The 26,775-nt window shown below is 35.4% G+C and overlaps 1 protein-coding gene across 1 annotated transcript in view; it reads right to left on the bottom strand.

Moving 5' to 3' along the window:
- BANK1 (B cell scaffold protein with ankyrin repeats 1) overlaps positions 1 to 26,775 on the bottom strand; it is a 307,032-nt gene that overhangs the window by 170,524 nt on the left and 109,733 nt on the right. Inside the window, 1 exon segment of the mRNA XM_032398831.1 lies at positions 12,852 to 12,957. Within this exon segment, the coding sequence (XP_032254722.1) occupies positions 12,852 to 12,957 (106 nt within the window).

Below are 26,775 nucleotides of genomic sequence, written 5' to 3'. Positions count from 1 at the left end.
GACCTCAAAAGAAAGCTGGGGTAGCAATTCTTATATCAGACAAATTAGATTTTAAACTAAAGTCTGTAATTAGAGACACAGAAGGACACTATATCATTCTTAAAGGGTCTATCTAACAAGAAGATCTAACAATTGTAAATATCTATGCCCCCAACATGGGAGCAGCCATCTACATAAGCTAACTGTTAACCAAAATAAAGAGTCATATTGATAACAATACGTTAGTTGTAGGAGACCTCAATACTCCACTCAGCAATGGACAGATCATCTAAGCAAAAAATCAACAAGGAAACAAGAGTTTTGAATGATACACTGGACCAGATGGACCTCATAGATATTTATAGAACATTCCACCCTAAAACAACAGAATACTCATTCTTCTCGAGCGCACATGGAACTTTCTCCAGAATAGATCACACACTGGGTCACAAATCAGGTCTCAACTGACACCAAAAGATTGAGATTATTTCCTGCATATTCTCAGACCACAATGCTTTAAAACTGGAACTTAATCACAAGAAAAAATTTGGCGGAAATTCAAACACTTGGAAGCTAAAGACCACTCTGCTCAAGAATGTTTGGGTCAACCAGGAAATCAAAGAAGAACTTAAACAATTCATGGAAATCAATGAGAATGAAAACACATTGGTCCAAAACCTATGGGATACTGCAAGGCGGTCCTAAGGGGGAAATACATAGCCATCCAAGCCTCACTCAAAAAAATAGAAAAATCCCGAATTCACGAACTAACTCTACACCTTAAAGAACTAGAGAAAAAGCAACAAACGATGCCTAAGCCACACATTAGAAGAGAAATGATTAAAATTAGAGCAGAAATCAATGAATTAGAAACCAGAAACACAGTAGATCAGATCAACAAAACTAGAAGTTGGTTCTTTCAAAGAATTAATAAGATCGATAAACCACTGGCCAGACCTATCCAAAAGAAAAGAGAAAGGACCCAAATTAATAAAATTATGAGTGAAAAGGGAGAGATCACGACTAACACCAAGGAAATAGAAACAATTATTAGAAATTACTATCAACAACTATATGCCAATAAACTGAGCAATCTGGATGAAGTGGAGGGCTTCCTGGAAACCTATAAGCTGCCAAGACTGAAACAGGAAGAAATTGACAACCTGAATAGGCTAATAACCAGTAACGAGATTGAAGCAGTGATCAAAAACCTCCCAAAAAACAAGAGTCCAGGGCCTGATGGATTCCCTGGGGAATTCTACCAAACATTCAAAGAAGAAATAATACCTATTCTACTGAAGCTGTTTCAAAAAATAGCAACAGAAGGAAAACTTCCGAACTCTTTCTATGAGGCCAGCATTACCTTAATCCCCAAACCAGGCAAAGACCCCATCAAAAAGGAGAATTTTAGACCGATATCCCTGATAAATATGGATGCCAAAATCCTCAACAAAATCCTAGCTAATGGGATCCAACAATACATTAAAAGGATCATCCACCACGACCAAGTGGGATTTATCCCCGGGATGCAAGGGTGGTTCAACATTTGCAAATCAATCAATGTGATAGAACACATTAATAAGAGGAGGGAGAAGAACCATATGGTCCTCTCAATTGATGCAGAAAAAGCATTTGACAAAATACAACATCCTTTCCTGATTAAAACTCTTCAGAGTATAGGGATAGAGGGAACATTCGTCAAGTTCATAAAAGCCATCTATGAAAAACCCACAGCGAATATCATCCTCAATGGGGAAAGGCTGAGAGCTTTTCCCTTAAGATCAGGAACACGTCAAGGATGCCCACTCTTGCCACTATTGTTCAACATAGTACTAGAAGTCCTAGCAACAGCAATCAGACAACAAAAAGAAATAAAGTGTATTTAAATTGGCAAAGAAGAAGTCAAACTCTCTCTTTTCACAGATGACATGATACTTTATGTGGAAAACCCAAAAGACTCCACCCCCAAATTACTAGAACTCAACCAGCAATTCAGTAATGTGGCAGGATACAAAATCAATGCACAGAAATCAGTTGCTTTCTTATACACTAACAACGCAACTGTAGAAAGAGAAATTAGAGAAACGATTCCATTTACAATAGCACCAAAAACCATAAGATACCTCAGAATAAACCTAACCAAAGAGGTAAAGGATCTATACTCTAGGAACTACAGAACACTCATGAAAGAAATTGAAGAAGACACAAAAAGATGGAAAAATATTCCATGCTCATGGATCGGAAGAATAAACATTGTTAAAATATCTATGCTACCCAGAGCAATCTATACCTTCAATGCCATCCCGATCAAAATTCCAAAGACATTTTTCAAAGTGCTGGAACAAACAATCCTAAAATTTGTATGGAATCAGAAAAGACCCCGAATCGCCAAGGAAATGTTGAAAAAGAAAAACAAAGCTGGGGGCATCACGTTGCCTGATTTCAAGCTATATTACAAAGCAGTGATCACCAAGACAGCAATGGTACTGGCACAAAAACAGACATACAGACCAATGGAACAGAATAGAGAACCCAGATATGAACCCTCAACTCTATGGTCAAATAATCTTTGACAAAGCAGGAAAAAACATGCAATGGAAAAAAGACAGTCTCTTCAATAAATGGTGCTGGGAAAATTGGACAGCCACATGCAGAAGAATGAAACTCGACCATTCTCTAACACCATTCACAAAGATAAACTCAAAGTGGATGAAAGACCTCAATGTGAGACAGGAATCCATCAAAATCCTAGAGGGGAACACAGGCAGTAACTTACCTCTCTGACATCGCCCACAGCAACTTCTTTCAAGATATATCTCCAAAAGCTAGTGAAACAAAAGCAAAAATGAACTTTTGGGACTTCATCAAGATAAAAAGCTCTGCACAGCAAAGGAAACAGTCAACAAAACAAAGAGGCAACCCGCAGAATGGGAGAAGATATTTGCAAATGACACTACAGATAAAGGGCTGGTATACAAGATCTATAAAGAACTTCTCAAACTCAACACCCAGAAAACAAATAATCAAGTCAAAAAGTGGGCAGAAGATATGAAAAGACACTTCTCTGAAGAAGACATACAAATGGCTAATAGACACATGAAAAAATGTTCATCATCATTAGCTATCAGAGAAATCCAAATCAAAACCACATCGAGATACCACCTTACACCAGTTAGAATGGCAAAAATGGACAGGGAAAGAAACAACAAATGTTGGAGAGGTTGTGGAGAAAGGGGAACCCTCTTACACTGTTGGTGGGAATGCAAGTTGGTACAGCCACTTTGGAAAACAGTGTGGAGGTTCCTCAAAAATTTAAAAATAGAGCTACCCTATGACCCAGCAATTGCACTACTGGGTATTTACCCCAAAGACACAGATGTAGTGAAAAGAAGGGCCATATGCACCCCAATGTTCATAGCAGCAATGTCCTCAATAGCCAAACTGTGGAAGGAGCCGAGATGCCCTTCAACAGACGAATGGATAAAGAAGATGTGGTCCATATATACAATGGAATATTACTCAGCCATCAGAAAGGATGAATACCCAACTTTTACATCAACATGGATGGGACTGGAGGAGATTATGCTAAGTGAAATAAGTCAAGCAGAGAAAGTCAATTATCATATGGTTTCACTTATTTGTGGAACATAAGGAATAGCATGGAGGACACTAGGAGAAGGAAGGGAAAAATGAGTGGGGGGGGAACTGGAGGGAGAGATGAACCATGAGAGACTATGGACTCTGAGAAACAAACAGGGTTTTAGAGGGGAGCGGGGAGGGGGGATTGGTTAGCCCATTGATGGGTATTAAGGAGGGCACGTACTGCATGGAGCACTGGGTGTTACACGAAAACAATGGATCGTGGATCACCACATCAAAAACTAATGATGTATTGTATGGTTACTAACATAACATAATAAAATTAAAAAAAAAAAAAAGATATGGGCATAACGAGGAAAGAATTACAAATGTTGTTGAAATGTGAAGGGCTGACCATTCATAAATGGTTGCTGGACTCCACATAGCATATTGCCTATCTTCACAATGTTAGGATATAACCTGAGGCCAGGGAGCTTTCTTTGATTCTGTAGGACATACCGTTCTTTCTTACCTATGCTCTCTATGGACTCAAGGCCAGAGGTACTTCCTTGTCTGGGGAATAATTCATGTGTGGGGAAGGCCAAATTTTGGCCCAGGTATAAACATTATCTTTTTTGCTTTCAAAAAAATGTACATTCTCCAATCACAGTTATGATGCTTATAAGTATACCTTTTCAAACTTCTCACCAGGAGAAATATAGAATCTTCAAAGAAACACTGTAAAAGTGAATACCAGTAGTATAATACTAAAGGAATAACTCTTTTTTTTGGTTATTCAAATGGAAAACATTTTAAAGGATTCAAAGTGGTTGTTTTATTTTATTATTATTTGATACAAAGTGAACCATCAGTTCATGAAATTAACTTGAGAATATGCTAAAGAATGTCCTTGGTAGAAGATGTGAAAATCTATATACCTGTAGATTGAGTTACCAAGAAAATGAAGTGGAAAAATCTGTAATTTTACAGTCAATTTACATACCAAATCTCCAATTTACTCAAACACTTCATGTTTTGATAGTGTGTTATGTGTAAATCTGTCCCTAATTTAGTGTATTTACTAAACAGTGATGTGTTCGTAACTAATTTAAAATGAGTTTACATGACTGTATTTTTTTTTCCTACCATCTATTACTTCTTATCCCAGAATAAGGAATAATCTTGACCATTTATTTTCCTTTCAGACTGATTTTTTTCATTGCTTTTGATTTTCTTCTCAAGTGATTTAAAATGAAAATGAATAGAAGTTTCCAAGTTATGGAATGAATATGGCATAGCATAAGGAATATAGTCAGTGTATTGTAATAGCAATGTATCCAGACAGATGGTAGCTACACTTGTGAACACAGCATAATGTACAAACTTGTTGAATCATTATGTTGTACACCTGAAACTAATGTGACATTGTGTGTCAACTATGCTCAAATAAAATAATTAAATTTTAAAAAAGAAAACTGAAAAGGTCCATACAACTTCATGTTTTACAAAATTTATATTTTGGGAAGATATTTAATTTAAAATGTTTTTGTAAAATATCCCTGATATTGATTCTACCTATTCCTAATTTTCTTTTCAGGGAGTAAGAATAGTAATTCCTCATTTGCAGAAACTCCTCTTTCCATATAGAGCTATAATATGTTATAAGATTCATGGCTCAATCCCATAGGTATCAAGGAAAGGAACAGTCAAAAATAATTAAAAATCATAATTTTAAAGCAATAATTTTGATGGTGTCAAGCCATAAAATAATCAGAAATAAATCTAACAAAAGTTTTTAAGAATTTTATAAAAATATAATATTTTTTGAAAGATATAATAAAAAGACCCAAATAAATAAATTTCTTCCTGGGTGAAAGAATAAATAAACTATCAGCTTATGGCCAGAGAGAGTTAAGTATGATAAAAGTGGCAATTTTTATCAAATTAATCTATAACTTTATTTCAATTTTATTAGAGTTTTTTTAAAGATTTTATTTATTTATTTGAGAGAAAGAGAGAGCGAGGAAGACCATGAGTGGAGGGAGGGGCAGAGGGAGAAGCTGACTCCCCACTGAGCGAGAGCCCCATGTGGGGCTTGATCCCAGGACCATGGAATCATGACCTGAGCCAAAGGCAGCCACCTAACTGACCCCTTTATTAGAGTTTTTAATAGAATATGATGAGCTGATCCTAAATATCAAAGGACAAATAAAGGAGGAAGAAGAGCAAAGATAATTTTAAGAATGAGGTGGGGATGAGTTCTAATAGATACCAATTTTATAATGAACTTAATTATATGCCTACATAAAATACCATATAAACTAAAAAACAGGCAACCAATTAAGTAGATATTTGCAATGTATAAAACTAGCAAATAGCTACTATAAAGAATATAAACTGAAAAAGAAAAAAATCTCAAATTCAATAAGAAAAAGATAGCAACCAATAGAAATACATGAAGTCTATTAAATGGAAATTCACTGAAGAAAAAGAAAATTGTAAATAAACAAAAGAAAAGATTCACCACTATATTAATAACAATATTAATTAAAGACTGAGATATCATTTCACACCTGTCAGATGGCAAAAATAAACTCCCTCACAATTCTTAATATAGAAAAGATGTGGAGCAATGGCACAACACTGCTCGTGGAATTATAAATTGGTACAAATATTTTCCACAGAAATTTGCAAATATCTGCCATATAGAATAAGCACATACCTGTTTAACTCAGAAATTCTAGTGGTAATTTTGTCTCCTGAGAAATTATCACACATATGCATAGGAAATCATATGTAAGAATGTTGACTGCAGCATTAATTTCAATGATAAATAATTTGGAAACATTATTATCTATTAATAGGAAACAGATACATATTGGGATATAATCAAACAATACAATGCTATAAAATATTTCAAATAAATGACCTAGATCTACATATATATGTATAAATAGAAAAAAAATTATATTGGGCAAAAAATGGTAAGTTGAAGGAAAAAAAATGTGGTTATCATTTACATGAAATACACAAAATCGTACAACAGTATATGTAAACTATGGAAACAAACGTATGTATAAAAAAGATGAACTGCACGGGAATGATCATCAAGAAGCTTAATTTAAAAAAAGAAATAGTCAACAAAACCAAAAGACAACCGACAGAATGGGAGAAGATATTTGCAAATGACATATCAGATAAAGGGCTAGTATCCAAAATCTATAAAGAACTCATCAAACTCAACACCCAAAGAACAAAGAATCCAATCAAGAAATGGGCAGAAGACATGAACAGACATTTTTCCAAAGAAGACATCCAAATGGCCAACAGACACATGAAAAAGTGCTCAATATCGCTCGGTATCAGGGAAATCCAAATCAAAACCTCAATGAGATACCACCTCACACCAGTCAGAATGGCTAAAATTAACAAGTCAGGAAATGACAGATGTTGGCGGGGATGCGGAGAGAGGGGAACCCTCCTACACTGTTGGTGGGAATGCAAGCTGGTGTAGCCACTCTGGAAAACAGTATGGAGGTTCCTCAAAAAGTTGAAAATAGAGCTACCACATGATCCAGCAATTGCACTACTGGGTATTTACCCCAAAGATACAAAAGTAGGGATCCGAAAGGGTACGTGCACCCTGATGTTTATAGCAGCAATGTCCACAATAGCCAAACTGTGGAAAGAGCCAAGATGTCCATCGACAGATGAATGGCTAAAGAAGATGTGGTATATATATACAATGGAATATTATGCAGCCATCAAAAGGAATGAGATCTTGCCATTTGCAACAACGTGGATGGAACTGGAGGGTATTATGCTGAGTGAAATAAGTCAAACAGAGAAAGACATGTATCATATGACCTCACTGATATGAGGAATTCTTAATCTCAGGAAACAAACTGAGGGTTGCTGGAGTCGGGGGTGGGGTGGGAGGAATGGGGTGACTGGGTGATAGACACTGGGGAGGGTATGTGCTCTGGTAAGCGCTGTGAATTGTGCAAGACTGTTGAATCTCAGATCTGTACCTCTGAAACAGATAATGCAATATATGTTCAGAAAAAAAAAAAAGAAGAAGGTAGCAGGAGGGGAAGAATGAAGGGGGGGAAATCGGAGGGGTAGACGAACCATGAGAGACGATGGACTCTGAAAAACAAACTGAGGGTTCTAGAGGGGAGGGGGGTGGGAGGATGGGTTAGTCTCGTGATGGGTATTGAGGAGGGCACGTTCTGCATGGAGCACTGGGTGTTATGCACAAACAATGAATCATGGAACACTACATCTAAAACTAATGATGTAAGGTATGGGGATTAACATAACAATAAAAAAATTTAAAAAAAAGAAATTTAATTAAAGTAGTTCCTTTTCAAGTGTGTGGAATCAAAGAGGGAAATGTAGAAAAATTCAACTGTATATATAAAGTTTATAAAGAATAAAAGATTGCAGAAACTCGTCTTTCCATATAGAGCTATAATAATAGATCTGAAGCAAATGTGACAAAATGTTAAGATCTGGCAAAGCTAGGTGATGGATACAAGGGTGTTTTTTGTATTGTTCCCTATATTTTTCTGCATGTTTAAATTATTTGATGATATAAAAAGAGACAACCCAAGAGGATTTGGTTCTCCTCTACTTGGTAAATGAGCTATTTTCTGTGAACCTAGACATAATACAAATTTAAGACAAATCTTAAAGCTACAGTGACTACTACAATGGTACTAAATATTCAGTTATATGCTCTACATTTTGTAGATGTATATGGAGATAATATATTCCTAGTTAATACTTTCAGTTGTCACTAGTGAGTGTATACTGTCTTCTGTTAGATTAAGATATTGCTACTTGTTGTAAATGCATACGTTTTGACATAAACTAAAAACTGGGATGGGCTCAATTAAGCCAGTACTCTTTCCTGGGTGAAGGTAAATAATCTGCCTCAAAGTAACCTAGTTTCCTTTTTCATGAGCAATAACTGCCATTGGTGATTGAACTAGCCACTGCGTAGCCTCTTTTAAAAACAAGCCAAGCTTTTTATTTTTTTCCTACCCATGATCGGAGATTCTCTTCATTACCCCAGTCTTTGGAAGGGTTCTGAAGTTGGGGAAATTCATGTATGTGCTGCAAGACTTTTCCAAGACTCTGCAGAAGAGGGCTTGAAACTCGGAACAGGGGAGAGCTGCAGAGGGGCTAATTAAGGCAGTGGTGTCTGGCAACTGAGCTCTCTACCTTCAAACCGAGTTCACAGTGGCCTATACCATTTATACATAAATCAACAACCAAAACAGAATTTGCTCAAAAATCACACTCACGCTTACTTTAAGGAATGTACTCTGATATTCCTTATTCTAGTATCTTGTGTATCAGTAGAAAACTGCCTGTTAAAATACCCTGTATTGATTTCACAGTCCCCAGTGATTCACACACTGGAAAGTTGTTCATGAATTATTTCTATGACTATTGTGTTCAAAAGTCCTACATTCCACAAACATAATCAAGTTCTTTTAGAAACCTTTTATTATTCTACTCCTAGGGAGAATTTTTTCCTATGGAAAATTCTTATCAATGGAAACATTATTTTAAATCAATGATAAAGCATTATAGGGTAAGAGAACACTAAAGTAGATATGGTTTCTTATATAATTTCTATCTTATCTCTATAATCCTGCACCCCAACGCTGCTTGCCTGGGGGAAAAAAAGCCAAATGAGGAAACTTATTGGTAGACAGGAGTGAAAATGGCCAAGGCATAATGACATGGAATAGCATTTTACTTATTATAAATGAAGTGACAGGGAACTAAACCCAGAATTTACCAAAGTCAACTTGAAAAGAAAAGAGGATGGAACAATGATATAACAGTTTTGATTAATATAGCATTTAGCATCATATTTTTAAAGAACCATAAAAAAAAAAAAAAAAAAAAAAGGAACCATAGGTATTGGTATGTAATTCCATGGCTCACCCTTAGGGTAGGTCAATACCCAAATATACCCTACCAATTCCTTATGACTATCTTCTCCACAGTGTCCTAACCTCCAATTTATTTCAGCTAAAATATAGAGTAATAAATAATAAATATTTAATAAATAAAACATTTCACCAAACAATTGTAGAACTGTCTTCAGGGAGAGACATCTGGAACTATACCCGATTCACTGTTTGCTGAACTTACCTCTCAGATCATCTCTAGAAATGTTTCTATAGAACTTCCTTAACAACTCAAATTCTCTTGCTCAATTAATTCCACTTTGTGTGTAAAGGCCTCTCAAATGTTATCATCAGTTTAACTTGAACACTATGAAAATACAGCTGCAAGGTCTGTAAGACCAGCTTTTTGAAGCTGACACTGATTCAGGATTATGAGGTCAAGGAGGCAAGTAAAACATGAGTTCAGTCATATTCATGTCTATCTTGTGTATTTTTGTTCTGTGATTTGTATTTTGTTATTCTGTACTTCCACTAGGGGTGAAAGCCTGAAGTTATGAGGCTTGTTTGCTTCTGTTACAGGTTTAATAGCATCTGTCATCTAACAATACCCAGCAATGAGGTTTCTGAATGAATTACCTAGATTATATTGAACTTTCCATTTTTAGCTTCTTTTTAAAAATGTAATTGTTTTATAAAAATCTTTTCCAAACACGTGATGATCATTAAATTCTAGTAATGGTTCAAAACTTTCATATGCTACTAATTTTCTAACCTTTGTAAAGAGAGAATAGTATTTTCTCTATGCCAAAGATCAGTACGAAGATGAATTATTTTGCTGTAGAAATCTGTAATATGTTGAAGAAACAAGGGGCTGATAAATGTGGCTGCCCATTGGAATCACCTGGAAAACTTTAAAAAAGTACTGAGAGCAGATTCATCATTACTGGGGGCGGGGGGTGGCGGTTAGGCATCAAATGTTCTAAAGGCTCCACAGCTAATTATAATATGCACCAAATTTGAGAACCACTGATCTAAATATTTGATACTCAGTGAAAGATCTGGGACTGGCAAGCACCAGCTTTACCTGGAAGTTTGTTAGAAAAGCAGAAGCTTAACTCTATCCACAGTATCAGGAACACATCCAGAATTCTTTTTCTATGAAAACAAGGGACCAGAACTTTTCCATCCTTTCCGACTTTAACATTCACATTCTATAACCTAAATAAGATACTGAGAAGCACTTTTAAACTTAGCTAGAATTCTTAACCCATATAAATTAGCGACCATTCCATTCTCTCCAATTCCACAATTCTCCTACCAAAAACCTAAATAAATGCAATGCTGAAGGAATTTGAAAAATTGTGTCATAATTCCATCCTCATACCTTTCCATGCACTTTCTCCTGCCTAGAATTCCTGTTTCCTTTCTCTTTCCTTATTGGAACACATCATTCAAGACCCAGGTAAAATCCTACCTCCTTTATGAAGCACGTCCTGAAAAATAACATAGCTTTTCTCTAAAATTCTATTGTTGATATAATCAATTCCATAGAGTTTAGTACATTGTTTCTTTCTATTATGACTTATATATTATCTTGTTTTCCAATCATATGATGAGTGTCTCCAGTGAGAAATCACGTTATGTTCCTTTTCTAGCCTAACTTAATGTCTAACCTTAGTGAGTTATATATTGTTAAAATGTATATGGGCAATAAAGTAAGTTTTTACCACTCTCACCAGATTCCTTATTCAAAACTAGCCCATTATTAACCTTTCCACATAATGTAAACTCATAATGTAAACATCTTACAGGTTCTTGAATACCTAGGTAAATCACAATTGGCTATGACTTTAGACTCCTACTTTTTTCTTCCTGCTTCCCTGAGGCTTGCCAGCCTGAGGATAAAACTGCTTGAAATAGCATAGAAATTCTACAGAACAAGCCTCTGCTAAATAGTCCTAGAGTATACCTATAGTCGACCTCTCATATTCTTTAGCTTCATGCCTGTCTTACTCACCATTACGTCTCTATCATAGTGTTTGGCACATGGTGGGCATATAAGCAAATTATAAGCAGTCTGTCAACAAACTATGTAGGAACAGGCAATTTTGAAAATATACTGCTGAGCTCATGAAAAAATTTAGAAGTATGATTTTTCTTGTAGTAGCTCCTCTATAATTTTTCTTGATACGTATATATTTCTTTTTTTTAAGATTTTATTTATTTGACAGAGAGAAAGGGAGAGCACAAGCAGGGGGAGCAGCAGACAGAGGGAGAGGGAGAAGCAGGCTTCCCGCTGAGCAAGGAGCCCGATGTGGGACTCGATCCCAGGACCCTGGGATCATGACCTGAGCCAGAGGCAGACGCTTAACGACTGAGGCACCCAGGAGCCCTATATATTTCTTTTTATGACACAAATAACACAGTCATTGTAGGGCGCCTGGGTGGCTCAATCGTTAAGCATCTGCCTTCGGCTCAGGTCATGATCCCGGGATCCTGGAATTGAGTCCTGCATCGGGCTCCCTGCTCAGCAAGGAGTCTGCTTCTCCCTCTGCCCCTGCCCCAACTCGTATTCTCTCTCAATCTCTCTCTCAAAAATAAATAAAATCTTAAAAAAAAACAAAAAAATAAAAACAAAAAAACCCCACAGTCATTGTAGAAAACACAGATTAAGTAAAATGAAAAAAAGATGTAATACCTGAAATTGCATAACTATTGTTAACAGGTACATGTCTGTCCAGACCATATATATATATATACACACACACAAATAAATACATATATATTTATATATATAAGCTATATATACTATTTTACATATATAATATGTGTATACATATATATACATATATACTATTAAACCCATTACTGTTTTAAGCAGAAGATCACACTCGATCTACTACTATGTACTCTGCTTTTATTCATTTAAGCATATATCAAAGCATCACTCCGGCCAACAAATCAATTCATAATAAAATTTGTTTATGATGGTTGCATTAACGGATGTGCCAAAATTTATTTAATCAATTACCTAGGCTTGGAAGATTATGTTATTTCTCCTTTCGGTAATTATAAGTAAAGCTATGATCAACAATCTCTATTACCAATTGTCCAAAAATTTCCTTAGAATAGAAATCAGGAAGCAGGTTTGCTGATTTTAAAAGTTAGGCACATTTTTAGGGCTTAAGATAAAACAATTTACCAAATGGACCTTTAGAAGTTTGTTACAAATGTGCTCTCTTGCCAGGGGATGAGAATTGTCTAAAACATTTAATCAGCAATGCAGCCAGCTCTATTCTTGGCTATAATATTTATTGAATCGTTACACAGTGTGAATAATTGATGCAGTTGGAAAATACTCACGTTCTTTTTGAGGATCAATTTCAGGTTGGAATGATCGAAACTCATAATATGGTATCTCACGTTTGAATATGGATGTAAGAATATCATCAAGTTCATCAATGTCTTTCTGTTTTCAAATGAAAAGGAAACTTTTCTTAGTTCAATTATTTACATAGAAACTCATCTTAGTGCAACATAATAAAAATTATTAGCTGGAGTAAATATTGGTTAATATTTCTAATAAGACTGACACCTCTTTTGAAAAGTACAAAACATTAGGGGCTTGACTAAAACTCAGTTTTTTTTTTTTAATTATTTATTTATTTGAGAGAGTGAGAGAGAGAGCATGAGCTGAGGGAGGGGCAGAGAGAGCGGGAGAAGCAGACTCCCCACTGAGCAGGACCCTGGGATCATGACCTGAGCTGAAGACAGATGCTTAACCAACTGAGTCACCCAGGTGCCCCTAAAAGTCAGTTATTAAAACAACGGAAAAATAGATGCAATAAATAAAAGCTTTTGTGTCTGGGTGAATAACTTTATTTAAATATTTACTAATTTTAACAAAGCATTACAGCAGATCAATGATAACACTAGAATTTGTTTCAAAAATAAATTCTGTTAAAATACATGTTACATTTTAATAAATGAGGTAATAAAATGATGAGTCTGGTTTTTCAACTTAAAGATCGGAAATGGTACAGTTTTGAATTGATTATTTCATTCCTGTGTTAAAATGAGGGAGAATATTCATCTTGGTCTCCCCCTGCCCCCAGCTATAGAATAACTATATGTCTACTCTATTTCCCTAGACTGAGCATTTTCGGATGAGCCATGTAGACTCATACTACCGGGGGCAAACCCATTACAGACCTGCCATTCTTTTAAAATTGTATTTTGTGAGCTACTGACTGTGACCAATTTGACTTGAGACACAGATAACTGTATCTGAGGAGGTGGGCCAATCAACAAAGGCATCAAGTAGAGAGAGGTTTGTGGAACAAAAGTTCCTAATTAAGATTTTTGTATGATTTCCAAATAAAATTAGACTTCTTACCAATACACAGCCACAGAAATTAAATGCCTGGATTGAAAAAAAAAGACATTTTTGTTACTCTATTTCTTTCAATAAATCTGCATGCCTTAAATAATAAAGTGGTTCAGGCTTCTCTGGATTTTTAAAAGTCCTCCTTAAAAGTGCGGAGAGATGATGAAAGTCTTCTCAACTTATAGCTATAGAGTGCTAAGCAAAAACAACGTTAATCTTCTTCATGCTATGGCTATGGGCTATGTGAGGCCATTAGCTCTGGAACATTTTTTTTTTTTTAAAGGGAGGAGAGTCAACAATAAGTTCTGCCTTCAAGAAATTCATGGTCATCTAATTACATATGGGCAATGAATTGAGTTCTAGGTACTATGATAGGAAATCTTCATGGGTCAAGTACAGTGCAGGCAAAAGGGAGATAGCTCAATTCCACACAGGATGAAATGGTCAGAAAAGGCTGAATAGGGGAGATGAGCTAAACTGAGATTGCCATGCATATAAAGAGCATTCTGGACTAAAGGAACAAATTGCATATAGTCATGGAGATATCATAAAGCATGATCTGGTTAAGGATTTTAGGAATTTCCATAAAACTGCAGAAGAATGAGAGAGAAGGAAGTGGGCATTTCAAAAAGTGTTTTGTATATATAATAAAAAGTTTGTAATTCATCCTGTGAGAAACAAGGAGTTGTTTAAGGCCTATAATAATTAACATGGAAATGTTTATTATGTGGATTAAATTAGGCTTATTTACATTACTGGCAATATATTTACACTTTCTGTATACTAAAGCTAAAAAAGAACATGTCTCAGCTATACAAACTAATGAAAGAGACCATGAGAATATTAAAATCATAACATTAGTTCATAAATTTTTTTTAAAAATTGTGCCATTGGCCACGAGAGTTCTGCATAGGTTATTATCTAGTTAATGATATCTGTATGAGGAGATAGACTTAGTATTTCTTCCCCAAAGTATACAAGATTTAATATGGACAGATTGGTGTGTCATTGAATCACCACACTCACGTATAAGTTATAGGCATAAGACCACCTCTGAGATCCCTTCCAGTTCTGAGATTCTGAGACACAGATGAGAACTCAAAACAGCAAGAGTTCCCAGTAAGAATCTGAGAAGTACCATTTCTTCCCCTGGGGCACTGTGACACTTTAATGTGAGAAATGCTACCACTTATAACACTGAATTTAAAAAATGCAGTAGCAGTGTCTTTAAAATCAGAAGAAGAAAAAAACCTTCACCATGTGGACAATTATTTAATTAGGAAAGAATATAGATACCTTTTAATATTCCAGTCTACCATAACTAGTTGAATCACGTCTATTTTCCATTTCACAATTATATTACTATTATTATGCCTACAAAAAAAATGGTATAGGACACAAAACAAATATATGAAAAATCACAGAAATGGCTATTAAAGATAATCCCCAAAGGATCTCTCCCCAGAAGATATCCTAACTAGAAAAATCTGATATGAGCAGTTATGCTTATTTTTAAATTTCAAGGACACAAATAGACATCCTTTCTAAACACTGACACTGAAATTCAAAAATGCCATAAATTTTCCTCTCCTTAAAATAAATTGTGCAACCTAAAACATACTTAATGAGATTGATAAAATGGTTGTTCAAATAAAGAGATTAAAATAGAGTATCTTAACATTTATTCAGCAACACTTACAACCATCCTAAGTTTTTAGTTATTAAGGAGCATGTGAAAATTAGAGTAGAATGAAATGATAAAATTATGTTGACACTGGTATTTGGTTATAAGAAAAATTATGTATATATAAATAATATAAACATATATACATATGCATTTTTGCTTAGATCTATACCTATCAAGAATATTAGAAAAAGAATTCAGAAAAAACTAAGCTATGACAGAAAGATACTACAAAATAATAACTTTGTACATATGAAATAAATATATAACTTTTTCCAGAAGTCTTTCAGTGTCATGTGAGGAAATGTGGGATTAATTAATGTACTTTTAAAAAAATTATTCATATACATATTTATAAATCACTCTATCTGAATCTGAGGATACATATATATGTGTGTATATATATATAGTTATTCCCGATAAACAACTTTATTATAATAAGTATTTCTTCCTAAAAGAGAAAAATATATAAAATATCTGCTTTAAAAGATATTTAGAATTATGGAATTCCACTTCTGAGAAGATGGAGTAGTTGTACTTTCTCCTTTTCTTCTACTTAAATACAACTAAAATGTCCACATTTTAATAGAAAATCAATGGTTATACCAAGAACCAGGAAGACCTCTAACTGAATAAAAAGAGACAATCAATAAATGTCAATACCTAGAGGACAAAGATGTTAGAATTACCTGAAAAGATATTAAGACAGTCATGATAAAATGCTTCAACAAGCAAATACAATAATTCTTGAAATAATTTTTTTTAAAAAAGCTTCAGCAAGGAAATACAAAGTTTCGGCAGAGAAATAGAAAGTATAAAAAAGAATCAATTGGGATTTTTAGAACTGAAAAATACAATAATCAAAATAAAACCTCCTGTGGATGGGCTCAACAGCATAATGCAAGGGGCAAAGGAAAGAATCAGTGAACTTGGAGATACAACAATGAAAGATACTCAATCTCAACAACAGACAAAGAAAACTAAAAAAAAAATAAACAGTGTCAGGGACCTGTGAGATTATAACAAAAGATTTAACATTCCTGTGATCAGAATCCCAGGAGGAGAGAAGAAAGAGGATGGGCATGAAAAAATACACAAAGAGATAATGGCTGATAACTTCCTGGATTTAGCAAGAGATAAACGTACAGACTGAAGAAACTGAGCAAACCATAAACAGGGTAAAGCCAAAGAATTCCATTCCAAGAAACATCATAGTTATACTTCTGAACATTAAAGACAAAGAAAAAAATTTGAATGAGAAAACAATACCTTACCCTATAGGATAAAAACAATTAGAAACATAGTAGTAGTAGTAGAAAGAAGTGGCACACTATTTGTCAAAAATTAAAAGGAGAGAACTATTAACCAAGAATCTTACGCCCAGCACAAGCATTTTTTAGGAATGAAGTGGAAATCATGACATTCTCAAATGAAGGAAAAGAGAAAATCTGCTGCCAGCAGATGTACCCTACAACAATGGATAAAAGAAGTTCTTTAAACAGTAAGAATATGATAAAAGAAAGAATCCTGGAACATGAAGAAGGAAGAAAGAACATAGCAAGTAAAAAATATAGGTAAATACAATGGGCTCCCACTTCAAGAACCTAACAACAACAAAAAAATTAGAACAAACTGAAAGCAAGCAGAAAGAAGAAAATTATAACTATAATGCAGAAATCAATGAAATAGAAAACATAAAATAGAAAAAAGTCAAGATAACAAAGAGATAATTCTTCTAAAAGATTAGTAAAGCTGACAAACCTCTAGCAAGACTGAAGAAAAAAGAGAGAAGATACAAATGACAAATGTCATGAATGAAACATGAGATATCACTACAGACCCTGCAGACATCAAAAGGATAATAAGGTAGTACAATGAACAAGTCCACACACATAATTTTGACCAGTTAGATGAAATGGACAATTCCTTGAAAAACACAAACCAAACACAAACCAAAACCAAACACATAATCTCTTTTATTTTTTACAAATACATTTGCATCTGTAATTTCTAATAAATAAAAGTTTAAATAAATACAAACAAACCAGGAAAAAAATGAACCAGAAAAATAAATAAAAACAAATCAGGAAATATTCATTACACAAAGCTGAATTCCCTGAGATGAGTATCCATTTACATAGCAGCACCCTTTTAAAAAGTCTGATGTGCCCCTTTCTTGAATAAGGGGCATCAACACTGCTTGGGCATGACTGCATTGAGAGACTGTCCTTAACAGGATTTTAGAACAATATCATATAATAGAAGCAGTGAGGAGATACTTCAGATGTTTGGACTGGTACGAAAGGCTATATGTTGCAAGTGTAATACAAGTCTATACAGTGAAACAGACTCAAAAGAGTTGAGGTAGTAATATTAACTAAATGCTGGGCACCTAGAATATGCTAGGCTTTACATAATTTGTCTCTAATTTTTATAACATTCCTGCATGGTAGACTTTTTAAATGCCTTTTTTAATAGATGTGATAACTATGGTACAAAAAACTTAGTAATACCCGAAACTGCAGAGCTAGTAAGCGCGACATCAAGAATTTTAACTTACGCCTTTACGTTCTAAACACACTGTACTTAATACTACATTCTAGCCATGGAGAAAAGAATAAAATCTGACACAGTGTTCGAATAAAGAATAAATTATGGTCCCACGGTTTCGTTATGGACACTGAAATTCCAAACATCATATGTTTAGCCAGAAAGTGAAAGGAAAGGGGCATACATGGAAAGGGGATGGTAAAGTGGTCTACTGTCAGTCACATCTATTCCTTTTTTTATTTTTAATTATGTTATGTTAGTCACCATACAATACATTATTAGTTTTTGATGTAGTGATCCACGATTCATTGTTTTCATATAACATCTATTCTTTTTTTAACCACAAAAGCAAAAGCTCCAAAGATGTCCCCTTGTGTCTCATTGCCTAAAACTCTTACGTGAAAACTCTAGCTGCATGGGTGGTTAAAAATGTGAGAATCTGGCTTGCCCAGATTTCACAGCAGAGGCGGGCAAAGAAGAGGGGTTTTAAGCATTGACAGTGGGTGATGAAATCTGTAAGGCTGGCCACAGAATATTAAAGTAATGTTACAGATCTGGTAGAGAAAGACAGTAATAGTTTTAAAGTACCTCGATGAGCAAGAGAAACAACTTGAGTGAAATAACCATAGGAGGGTTGTAAAATGTTATAGGAGACAAAGCCCATTAAATGATTCCATTTTACTCTTTACCTTCAGATATCTAAAAGGAAAGTCAACGGTTGAGCTGAAAACATGTTCTTTTCATTATAACAAATTATTATGCTTGTTTAAGTTTAACTAGGAAAAGAAAGGTCACTTTGTCTGTTCCGTTGTTCATAATGTGTGCCATGAAAGTGAGCCAAAATAGCCATATAAAGGGGAATTTGATAGCTTACATAACATCTCTTAAACAAAATTTCCTACTGCAGCTTGTAGAGAAAATGACAGGTAAAGGAGCAAAGCAAATACTTGCCGGGGTTACACAAAGCCTTTTCTTTTTTTTTAACTTTATGAGTATTTAACTATAAGCAGTTAAAGGAATGATCTAAGTAAGTGGATAGGGTAAGATAAAGGAGATGTTTTTCTTTGTCAAATTAATTTTTCTAAGTTTTGAGTGACTCAGTTCTTAGAATTTCAACCTATATCTGACTACAAATGCAAAAGTAAATACGAAAATATAAAACAATGCAGTTTAACACTCCTTTCAAATATGTTATATTTATTATTGGTTCAGTATTCAGACTTGTGGCATCTCTTTACATAACATGAAAATGATATTATAATAAGAAAAAATGTTTTGAGATCTGAGAAACCTGTGTTGAAATTCCTGCTCCAGGACTCATTAGCTATGGACCTTAATAATACTTAACTGACAAAATTATTTAAGAGTTTAAATGAGTAAATGTGCAAAATGTCCAGTACATATTAATTCCCTTTTCTCTAAATACCATATTGTGAGCTCTCATAACTACTCATGAAGTGTAATCACTGTGATTTAGAATGGCACACCAGTTTCTAATGAGGAGACTGCTCCCCAAACTGGCTTTTGTAGCAACTGAAGAAAATAGTTTGTTTTTTCTTTCTAAAATTTTAAATTAAATGGCACGTATCTTATAAATCAATTAGAATGTAGGTTTTGCTATCGTGGTACTGAGACCCAAAATGCCAGTGGCTTAAACAAGATGGAAGCCTGTTTCTCTTCAACACGAAAGCCTAGAATTAGGCAATCTGATTAAGGGATCCAGGCTCTATTTGGTTCACTGCTGTCCTTCCTCCTCATGGTCCTAGATGGTTCATCCCTCACTCCCTTGTTTTTACTGCAACCAGTTAGAGAAAAAAGTCAGTGAAGGAGAAACTCCATCCTTCTTTGAAGGACATGATCAGAAATGTGCACATATCCCTTCTACGGCCATGCTGCCAGCCATTGGTTATGTACTTAGATGGCTACACCTGGCTTCAAGGGAGTCAGGAAGTGCAGTATTTACCTGGGCAAGCATGTGCCCAGATAAACGTTATATTATTATATAAGAAAGGAAAAAGAAATTCTGGGGAACAAATAGAAGCTTCTGCCATCTCCATCAGTCATGCATAAACATCGTAATTTAGTAAAGGCAATCTAATAAAGTTTAAAAAAAAAAACTTTCCTAGAAGTCGATTGAAGCTTGATGATGCTGAATTTTTCAATAATAACCCCCGTTTACATAATGTCAAAAAGCCTCAAAGCTTTAATTTGACCAAACCTGAACAGACTCATTAATAGACATATTTAATGACATTAATGATGAAAACAAACAAAAGACCAGTTTTCCTAATGCAGGCATTAGAAAGAGCAGTCATAAGAACCATGACTCTTTTCACCCTTACCTCCCTTTAGCAATTATTTTGTAACAACTTACTGTTAAATATGTAATAAGATAAATTTTAAAACAAAAATTGCACTAACATATCCAGAGAAATGTCTTTCAAAAAAGACTTCTCTAAATGATGCCATGATTTCCTAAATTTTTGAAATTATTTTTTGAGTTGTTTTAGGTACTAGTTCCCAAGGTAGGCTGTTAGAATTGGTCTCATTGTTTTATACTCACTTGGTTTTTCCTTCGTCTTTCCCTTCTTTGCCCTGCTCTCTCTACTTCAGTCAGAAACAGCACTCCTTCAGCCAACAGTCCAATAACCTGAGCTCTGAAAAAGGGTTGTGCCTGTACTACAGGGAAGCAGGTGGCTGTTGGAATAAGGGGCTCTGATAGCTGGGTCACTTCAGTTTGGGTGGGTAACTTAATGTATAAAATGCTTTCACCCTCTCATTCTTTCACCCAACAAAATAGGTATTCAGGAGCTGTGTGTCTGGCAGTGTACTTGGCTCTGGAGATGAAAAAGGGAACCAAATAGACAGTATCTCTGCCCTAAATGATCTTGGAGTTTAATGAGAAGCAGATATTGACAAATATTACACACACAGATGTCAGATTAGAATGTGATCAGCACTACAAAGAGATACATAGGGAGATGTACAAGGTCAAGGGAGGCTTCACCGAGGAAGAGAAGCTGGAATTAAAATTTGGAGGATGAATTAGAATTAACTAGGGAAGTCAGTGAGGGGAAAGGAGATTGGGAAAAAGTTTCAGTTAGAAAGAGGAGCATCTATAAAGGCCCTGTGGTAGGAGATTAGGAACCAAAAGTCCAGGAACTAGAAACTGGCTAGTGTGTCTGGAGTGCAGAGAGAGAGAAATGAGAGTGAGATTAAGCTGGAGTGGAAGAGAAGGGACAGCGTCTATAGGGCCATATTGTTCATGTTAAAGATTTTCTTTCTTCAATCCATACAACCTTTGGAATCTACTGAAGGGTTTGAGTAGGAGCATCGCCTGCTGAGATCTTTCTTTTTAAAAGAACCCCTCAGACTATGGACTTGAGATAAGTAGGTCAGGTGCAAGAACACATGGTGGGGGACCAGTTAGGAGCCCATTGTAGTTTAGGCACGAGGAAAGGCAGAGGACTGAGGTGTTAGAACTGGAGGGATGTGGAGAGAAGTGAGCAATATGCAGTGAGTAAAAGTGATACGGATTGAATTTGTCAGGTGAGACAACAGAAGGTATTAAGGAGACTCTTAGGTTTCTGGTGTTTAAACTGGATGATGATGCCTATCCTGAGGCAGAAAGACTGGACCTTAAAGGAAAACCACATTTGGATTGTATTTTATAAGTTAATGAGTTAACCTGCCAAGTGAATATTTATCAAGAAAGGAAGAGAGTCTAAGAATCGAAACACTGAAATTGAAACTTTATTTTCTAGATCACAGAAAGAAGAGATTACAAAGGGTATTGAGAAGAAAAGGCGAAGGCAGTAGAAGGAAAACCAGAAAGATAGGGCTTCTTGAAAGCTAAGGGGAAAAAAAAAATCAGAAAAGTAAGTTTGGTCAATGGTGTCAGTTGCTGCTGACAGTCAAGTTAAATTGAACAAGAAAAATATCCACTGGATTTGTTGTGTGGGACTTGAGCAAAATTGATGTACTATTTTTGTTTGTGTGCTGATACTTAAGGTAATAAGGTTGATGGCTAAATGGCTGATGGGGGGTGGGTGGGAGAGGCAGGATTCTTAGAAGTTGAATTTTCCTTGTCAAAGATTTCTTTTACTTCATTTCCTGCGTCTTGATGCTGTTTACTGTAGAAGCATAGTTCATGAATGCTAAACACAATTTAGAGTTCCCAGATTACATATTTACTTTATTTCTTTATCTTATTGTTGATACTATAACTATTATTAGTAAAGAGGCCCATAGAATGCATAATGACTTTTTAAAAAAATGCCAACAAACACATTTTGCCACAAGGATTTTTCTGTCTTCTAATTTCCAAAGGGTTATTGATGATTTGCGATTCATTCCAGAGGCAGATTCTCTAATTTTCTCTAATTGTCTTGTTATGAATAATAGCTACGGAGGAATATTGTTAACTGTATTTGGCTTGTGCTTTGTTTTCTGGATTGTTTAAAAACATTCTTTATGGTTGAAGAAGATCCGAAGCCTCTAAAGAGCTAGCTAGTAAACGCAGAAGGTGGCACTTGAATGAGGTCGCTTACGGACAGCGCTCACGCGGACACACAAACATCCTCTGCAAAAGGCAGTCAAAGCCACCCCAGTGACAAGAAGAGAGGGGAATGTAAAAGGCAAATTGAGAGAAATAAAAAATGGAGGGAGTATTTATTTCCACTGAGTAAGCAGAAACTATAAATTAAAGTGTCATTAATAAGATATATTCTAAACAACAGTTAAACGTAAGTTAAAATGAATGGGGCCAATATGGACTGATAATGGCTTATAAGATAGAGAATTAACAGGAACTAAAAGTATGGTTGTGTTCATGGCTAAGTAATTGCACTCAGAAATATTTATTTTTTTCCCCTACAACAGCTGCTATATCTGCTGTTAACCAACTTATTTGTTTTTTCCTAAATAAGTAGATGAAGGTACTAAGTGGCATGTTCCTGTTTGACTCAATAATTGGTAACTGAACTGGGGATTGCCGAACTACCCAAATAAGGCATCTTTAACCATTTTAAGTTTAAGTCTGAACTACCCAAATAAGGCATCTTTAACCATTCCTGAATCGTTATCACAGGCGGAGACATGGCACAAAATGTCACTTATTTTATCAGTAAAATTCAAGTTTCAATAAATATGCCTTATTCTTACTGATCCATTCTAATTAGGGGCATAAAATATGAAAAATGAATCCAGAAATAAATGCCCAAATTGCACTTTATTTTTTCTTCCCCTACTCATTTCAAATATTTCATCAGAAATAGGAAACATGTAATAAAAGTGGTGAAAGATACATGAAATTCACATCACTTCCTTCTCTGCTGGGAGAATTGGGAAGAAGTGCTAATACAAGTGAAATAAAGGCTGCATCAAGAACCCACATACTTGCAAGCCAATGCTCTTTGGCGAGAGCGGTCGCAATCCCCAGTTGGAAGTATTTTTTTTTCTTGGCATAAAATTGTGGACAATTTGAGTCAGAAGTGGCCTCGGAGATCATATATTCTAGCTTCCTCCCTGTACACATGAGGAAATCCCTCTCACACTAAGGAGAATGAGCTCTCATGAAGTGACTGCTGATTTGGTTAAAGAATCTAACACCTGCTCCTGCCCCATCCGGGACTGAATGATTCTCCTGTGCTATGCTGTCGCTTTCCAGGAAAGGGAAAGAAAAGATAACATGCAGCCTTTTGAAAGAGAGAGAAGATCGTAGGCATTTTTTTTTTTTTTTTTTACCAAACATTTCCTTAATATTCAAAAGAAAGGCAAGACTGGAATCTGGAACCGTATAGCTGTTAAAAGTCAGTAATGAGCTACATGATGAACATACAGTTCATTCTGAGGTAGAACATGAAAAGTTTATAGCACAAATTCTTCACTTTTCTGGTATCCAGGGCCTCTGAGCATTCTTCATTTTCATAAGTATCAGATTCATTTATTCAGTTTGAGAAATAAATAACTGTATTTTAAGAGGACAGTTTTCATTCTCTTTCTTATCATTTGCATACCTATAGTTTTCCACTTATGTTTTTAATTAGCACTAGAGGACAAAGCAAGCACTTGTGTTTTCCCATTTTTGTCTCATGGTGTCTCATGGGTCAGGAGCTAATTGTGTGAAAGTAACTAGGTGTGCAAAGATGAAAACCACAATGCCTATACCTTAAAGAAGGGGGAGGGAAGGAAGAGCTGAGTATGTTCCAAGACTGAGCAATCCTGGAGGGCTAAAACATAGGACTCATGGAGAGAATTAAGAAGACATGGAGGGAGGGGCGCCTGGGTGGCTCAGTCGTTAAGTGGCTGCCTTCCGCTCAGGTCATGATCCCTGGGTCCTGGGATCAAGCCCTGCATCGGGCTCCCTGCTCCGTGGGAAGCCTGCTTCTCCCTCTCTCACTCTCCCTGCTTGTGTCCCTGCTCTCGCTATCTCTCTCTGTCAAATAAATAAATAAAATCTTAAAAAAAAAAAAAAAAAAGAAGAACACATGGAGGGTATACTGTCATAAGAGCTGATGTTGGGAAAGATTTGTGGCTCTGCAGCCTGGTGTGCCATTCAGAGGAGTTTGGACCTTATCCAGCGAGTCACCGAAAGTCTGTAGCAAGGGAGCGGCTTAGATAACACTGGCATTATGGTGCAGTATAGTTTAGAGACTAGATGCACTTGCACCCCTTATCAACAGGAGCTGATGATAAGAAGAAGGATGGTGTCCACCAGTCTTTCCAAGGAGACAAGGACCTAAAAAAAAATTACTGAAAGGCCTTGGGATGAATCTCCTGAAGAATTCTTTAAGGAAGATACCTGATAACATTTGAATTTAACCTTGTGAAAAAACTAACATTTAAGAGAACTATTTATAACTACAAAGTTCCTCATGATATCAGAGCTCCCTATGCCTGTATCTTCCCTCATCCCAACTGTAGCTGGCTTCATACAGTATAAAATATTTGCAAGCAGCAAACCAAAGATTGAATCATATACATAATTTAATAAAAACTGGAAATGAAGTGTGCCCTAACATGAAGATGAATCTAAGATTTCAGTGAGTATAAAGTAAACCGTGCAAAATGATCAATACATGCAGCACAAAGATATCATTGTACCAACAAGAAATACAACAAAGAAGAAATATTTGCTACCACTTCAAAAACTCTTTTAACGAATAGGATGCTAATGCTTTGATCAATAATTGCTATGTTCCTTTAGCATTTTGACCTAATTTGGTTTTTTATATTGTATCTAGTTGTTCCTATACAAAGTTAACTTTATGGTTGTCCCCAGATGCTTTTGTAAATAGGATGAAAATCTCAAAGGTTTTAATTATCTCAGTTAAATGGGAGTTACTAGTATTTCTAACCCTAGTATTTGAATTCTAATTATCTTCCCAAATTGGGTTCTGGATTTTTTTCATTCAATCTCTCTTAAATTTGTTGTTTTAGGCAATGCTCTGGAAATTGTACCTTTATGAGGCTACATGCTGGGATTTAATATCTATCCAAAAAAGATGAAATGATTTAGGAAACAGTTGGATAATTAAGGTGATTTAGGTAAACTATTTAAAATCTAATGGACATCATTAAAAATAAACTAAGAAAATCAAATATCTCATCATTTCTTTTCTCAAGTGCACAGAATGGTCATTTTGCTATATGCCCAACAGCTTTTAAATGATAATATGAAGTCTCTTATTATAAGTTTTAGGATTACTGAAAAATAAAATCCACAGATTTCTCATTAGTATTCCTTTCCTCAAATTCACAGAATGTTCACATTATTATATGCCCAATAGCTTTTAAATGATTATAGGAAGTATCTTACTACTAATTTTTAAGATTACTTAAATCACATCTGCCATTAAAATTTACAGAAAAACTCAGGATGGCTCTTACACCATGCCATTTCAGTGAAGTAGATCAGATACTGAAAAAATTGAAATCTGCTGGTATATTTTCTTACAAATACATGATAACTAGAGTGAATAAAATTACAATGAATGTTCTTTGACTAGAGATGTTCAGTGAACTATCTGCAAAATATCCAAATTTCCCAATAAAGTCACAGAGTAGCAAGCATATGAAAGAAACAATTACTGTAATGTTCTATGCTGGCAAGAAAAAGCAAACCTTTTTGCACATTTTTAAAAATATAATCTACTTGGGAACAAAGCCAAATGTCGAAAGGGAAATCCAAATGCCTGCAAGCAGAAGCCCAGTGGGGACTGGGCCGTCTCCTTTGAGGCCAAACAACCCTAAAACACACCAAGGAATGCCCCTGCGGTTCCTTCTTTTTCATCAGGGATAGAGTCTGCCTTTCACTATCTCCATGAATTCATACTAGGGATAACTTAAATGGTCCAGATGCCAGTGGACTGGAGAACCCCACATCATTCCTGGTCTAAGCTTTGAGGAGGCTGACCGAATTGCAGCCTTTTCCCTCCTTCAGGCCTGCGATAGTACAGCTCAGTCTGGTCCGGGATCTCAGTCTCAGAATCTGTTCGATCTAATTTCATGACACGTCTAGGTCCCCTGACGACAGTAGCAAAACTCGTAAGCCTATCTTAAGTGGTATAGGTTAAACTAAATCTCCTAATATCTCTTCTTACCATGCTGTGGTCTGCCGTCACCAAGTCAGGATAATTCTACCTCTCAGTACTCACTCAGGTTCA

The sequence above is a fragment of the Phoca vitulina genome, unplaced genomic scaffold (genome assembly GCF_004348235.1).
Source record: "Phoca vitulina isolate PV1807 unplaced genomic scaffold, GSC_HSeal_1.0 scaffold3, whole genome shotgun sequence".
NCBI classification, from domain to species: domain Eukaryota; kingdom Metazoa; phylum Chordata; class Mammalia; order Carnivora; family Phocidae; genus Phoca; species Phoca vitulina.
Note: the sequence above shows the minus strand (reverse complement) of the source record. Positions and strands in the feature narration are given on the sequence as shown.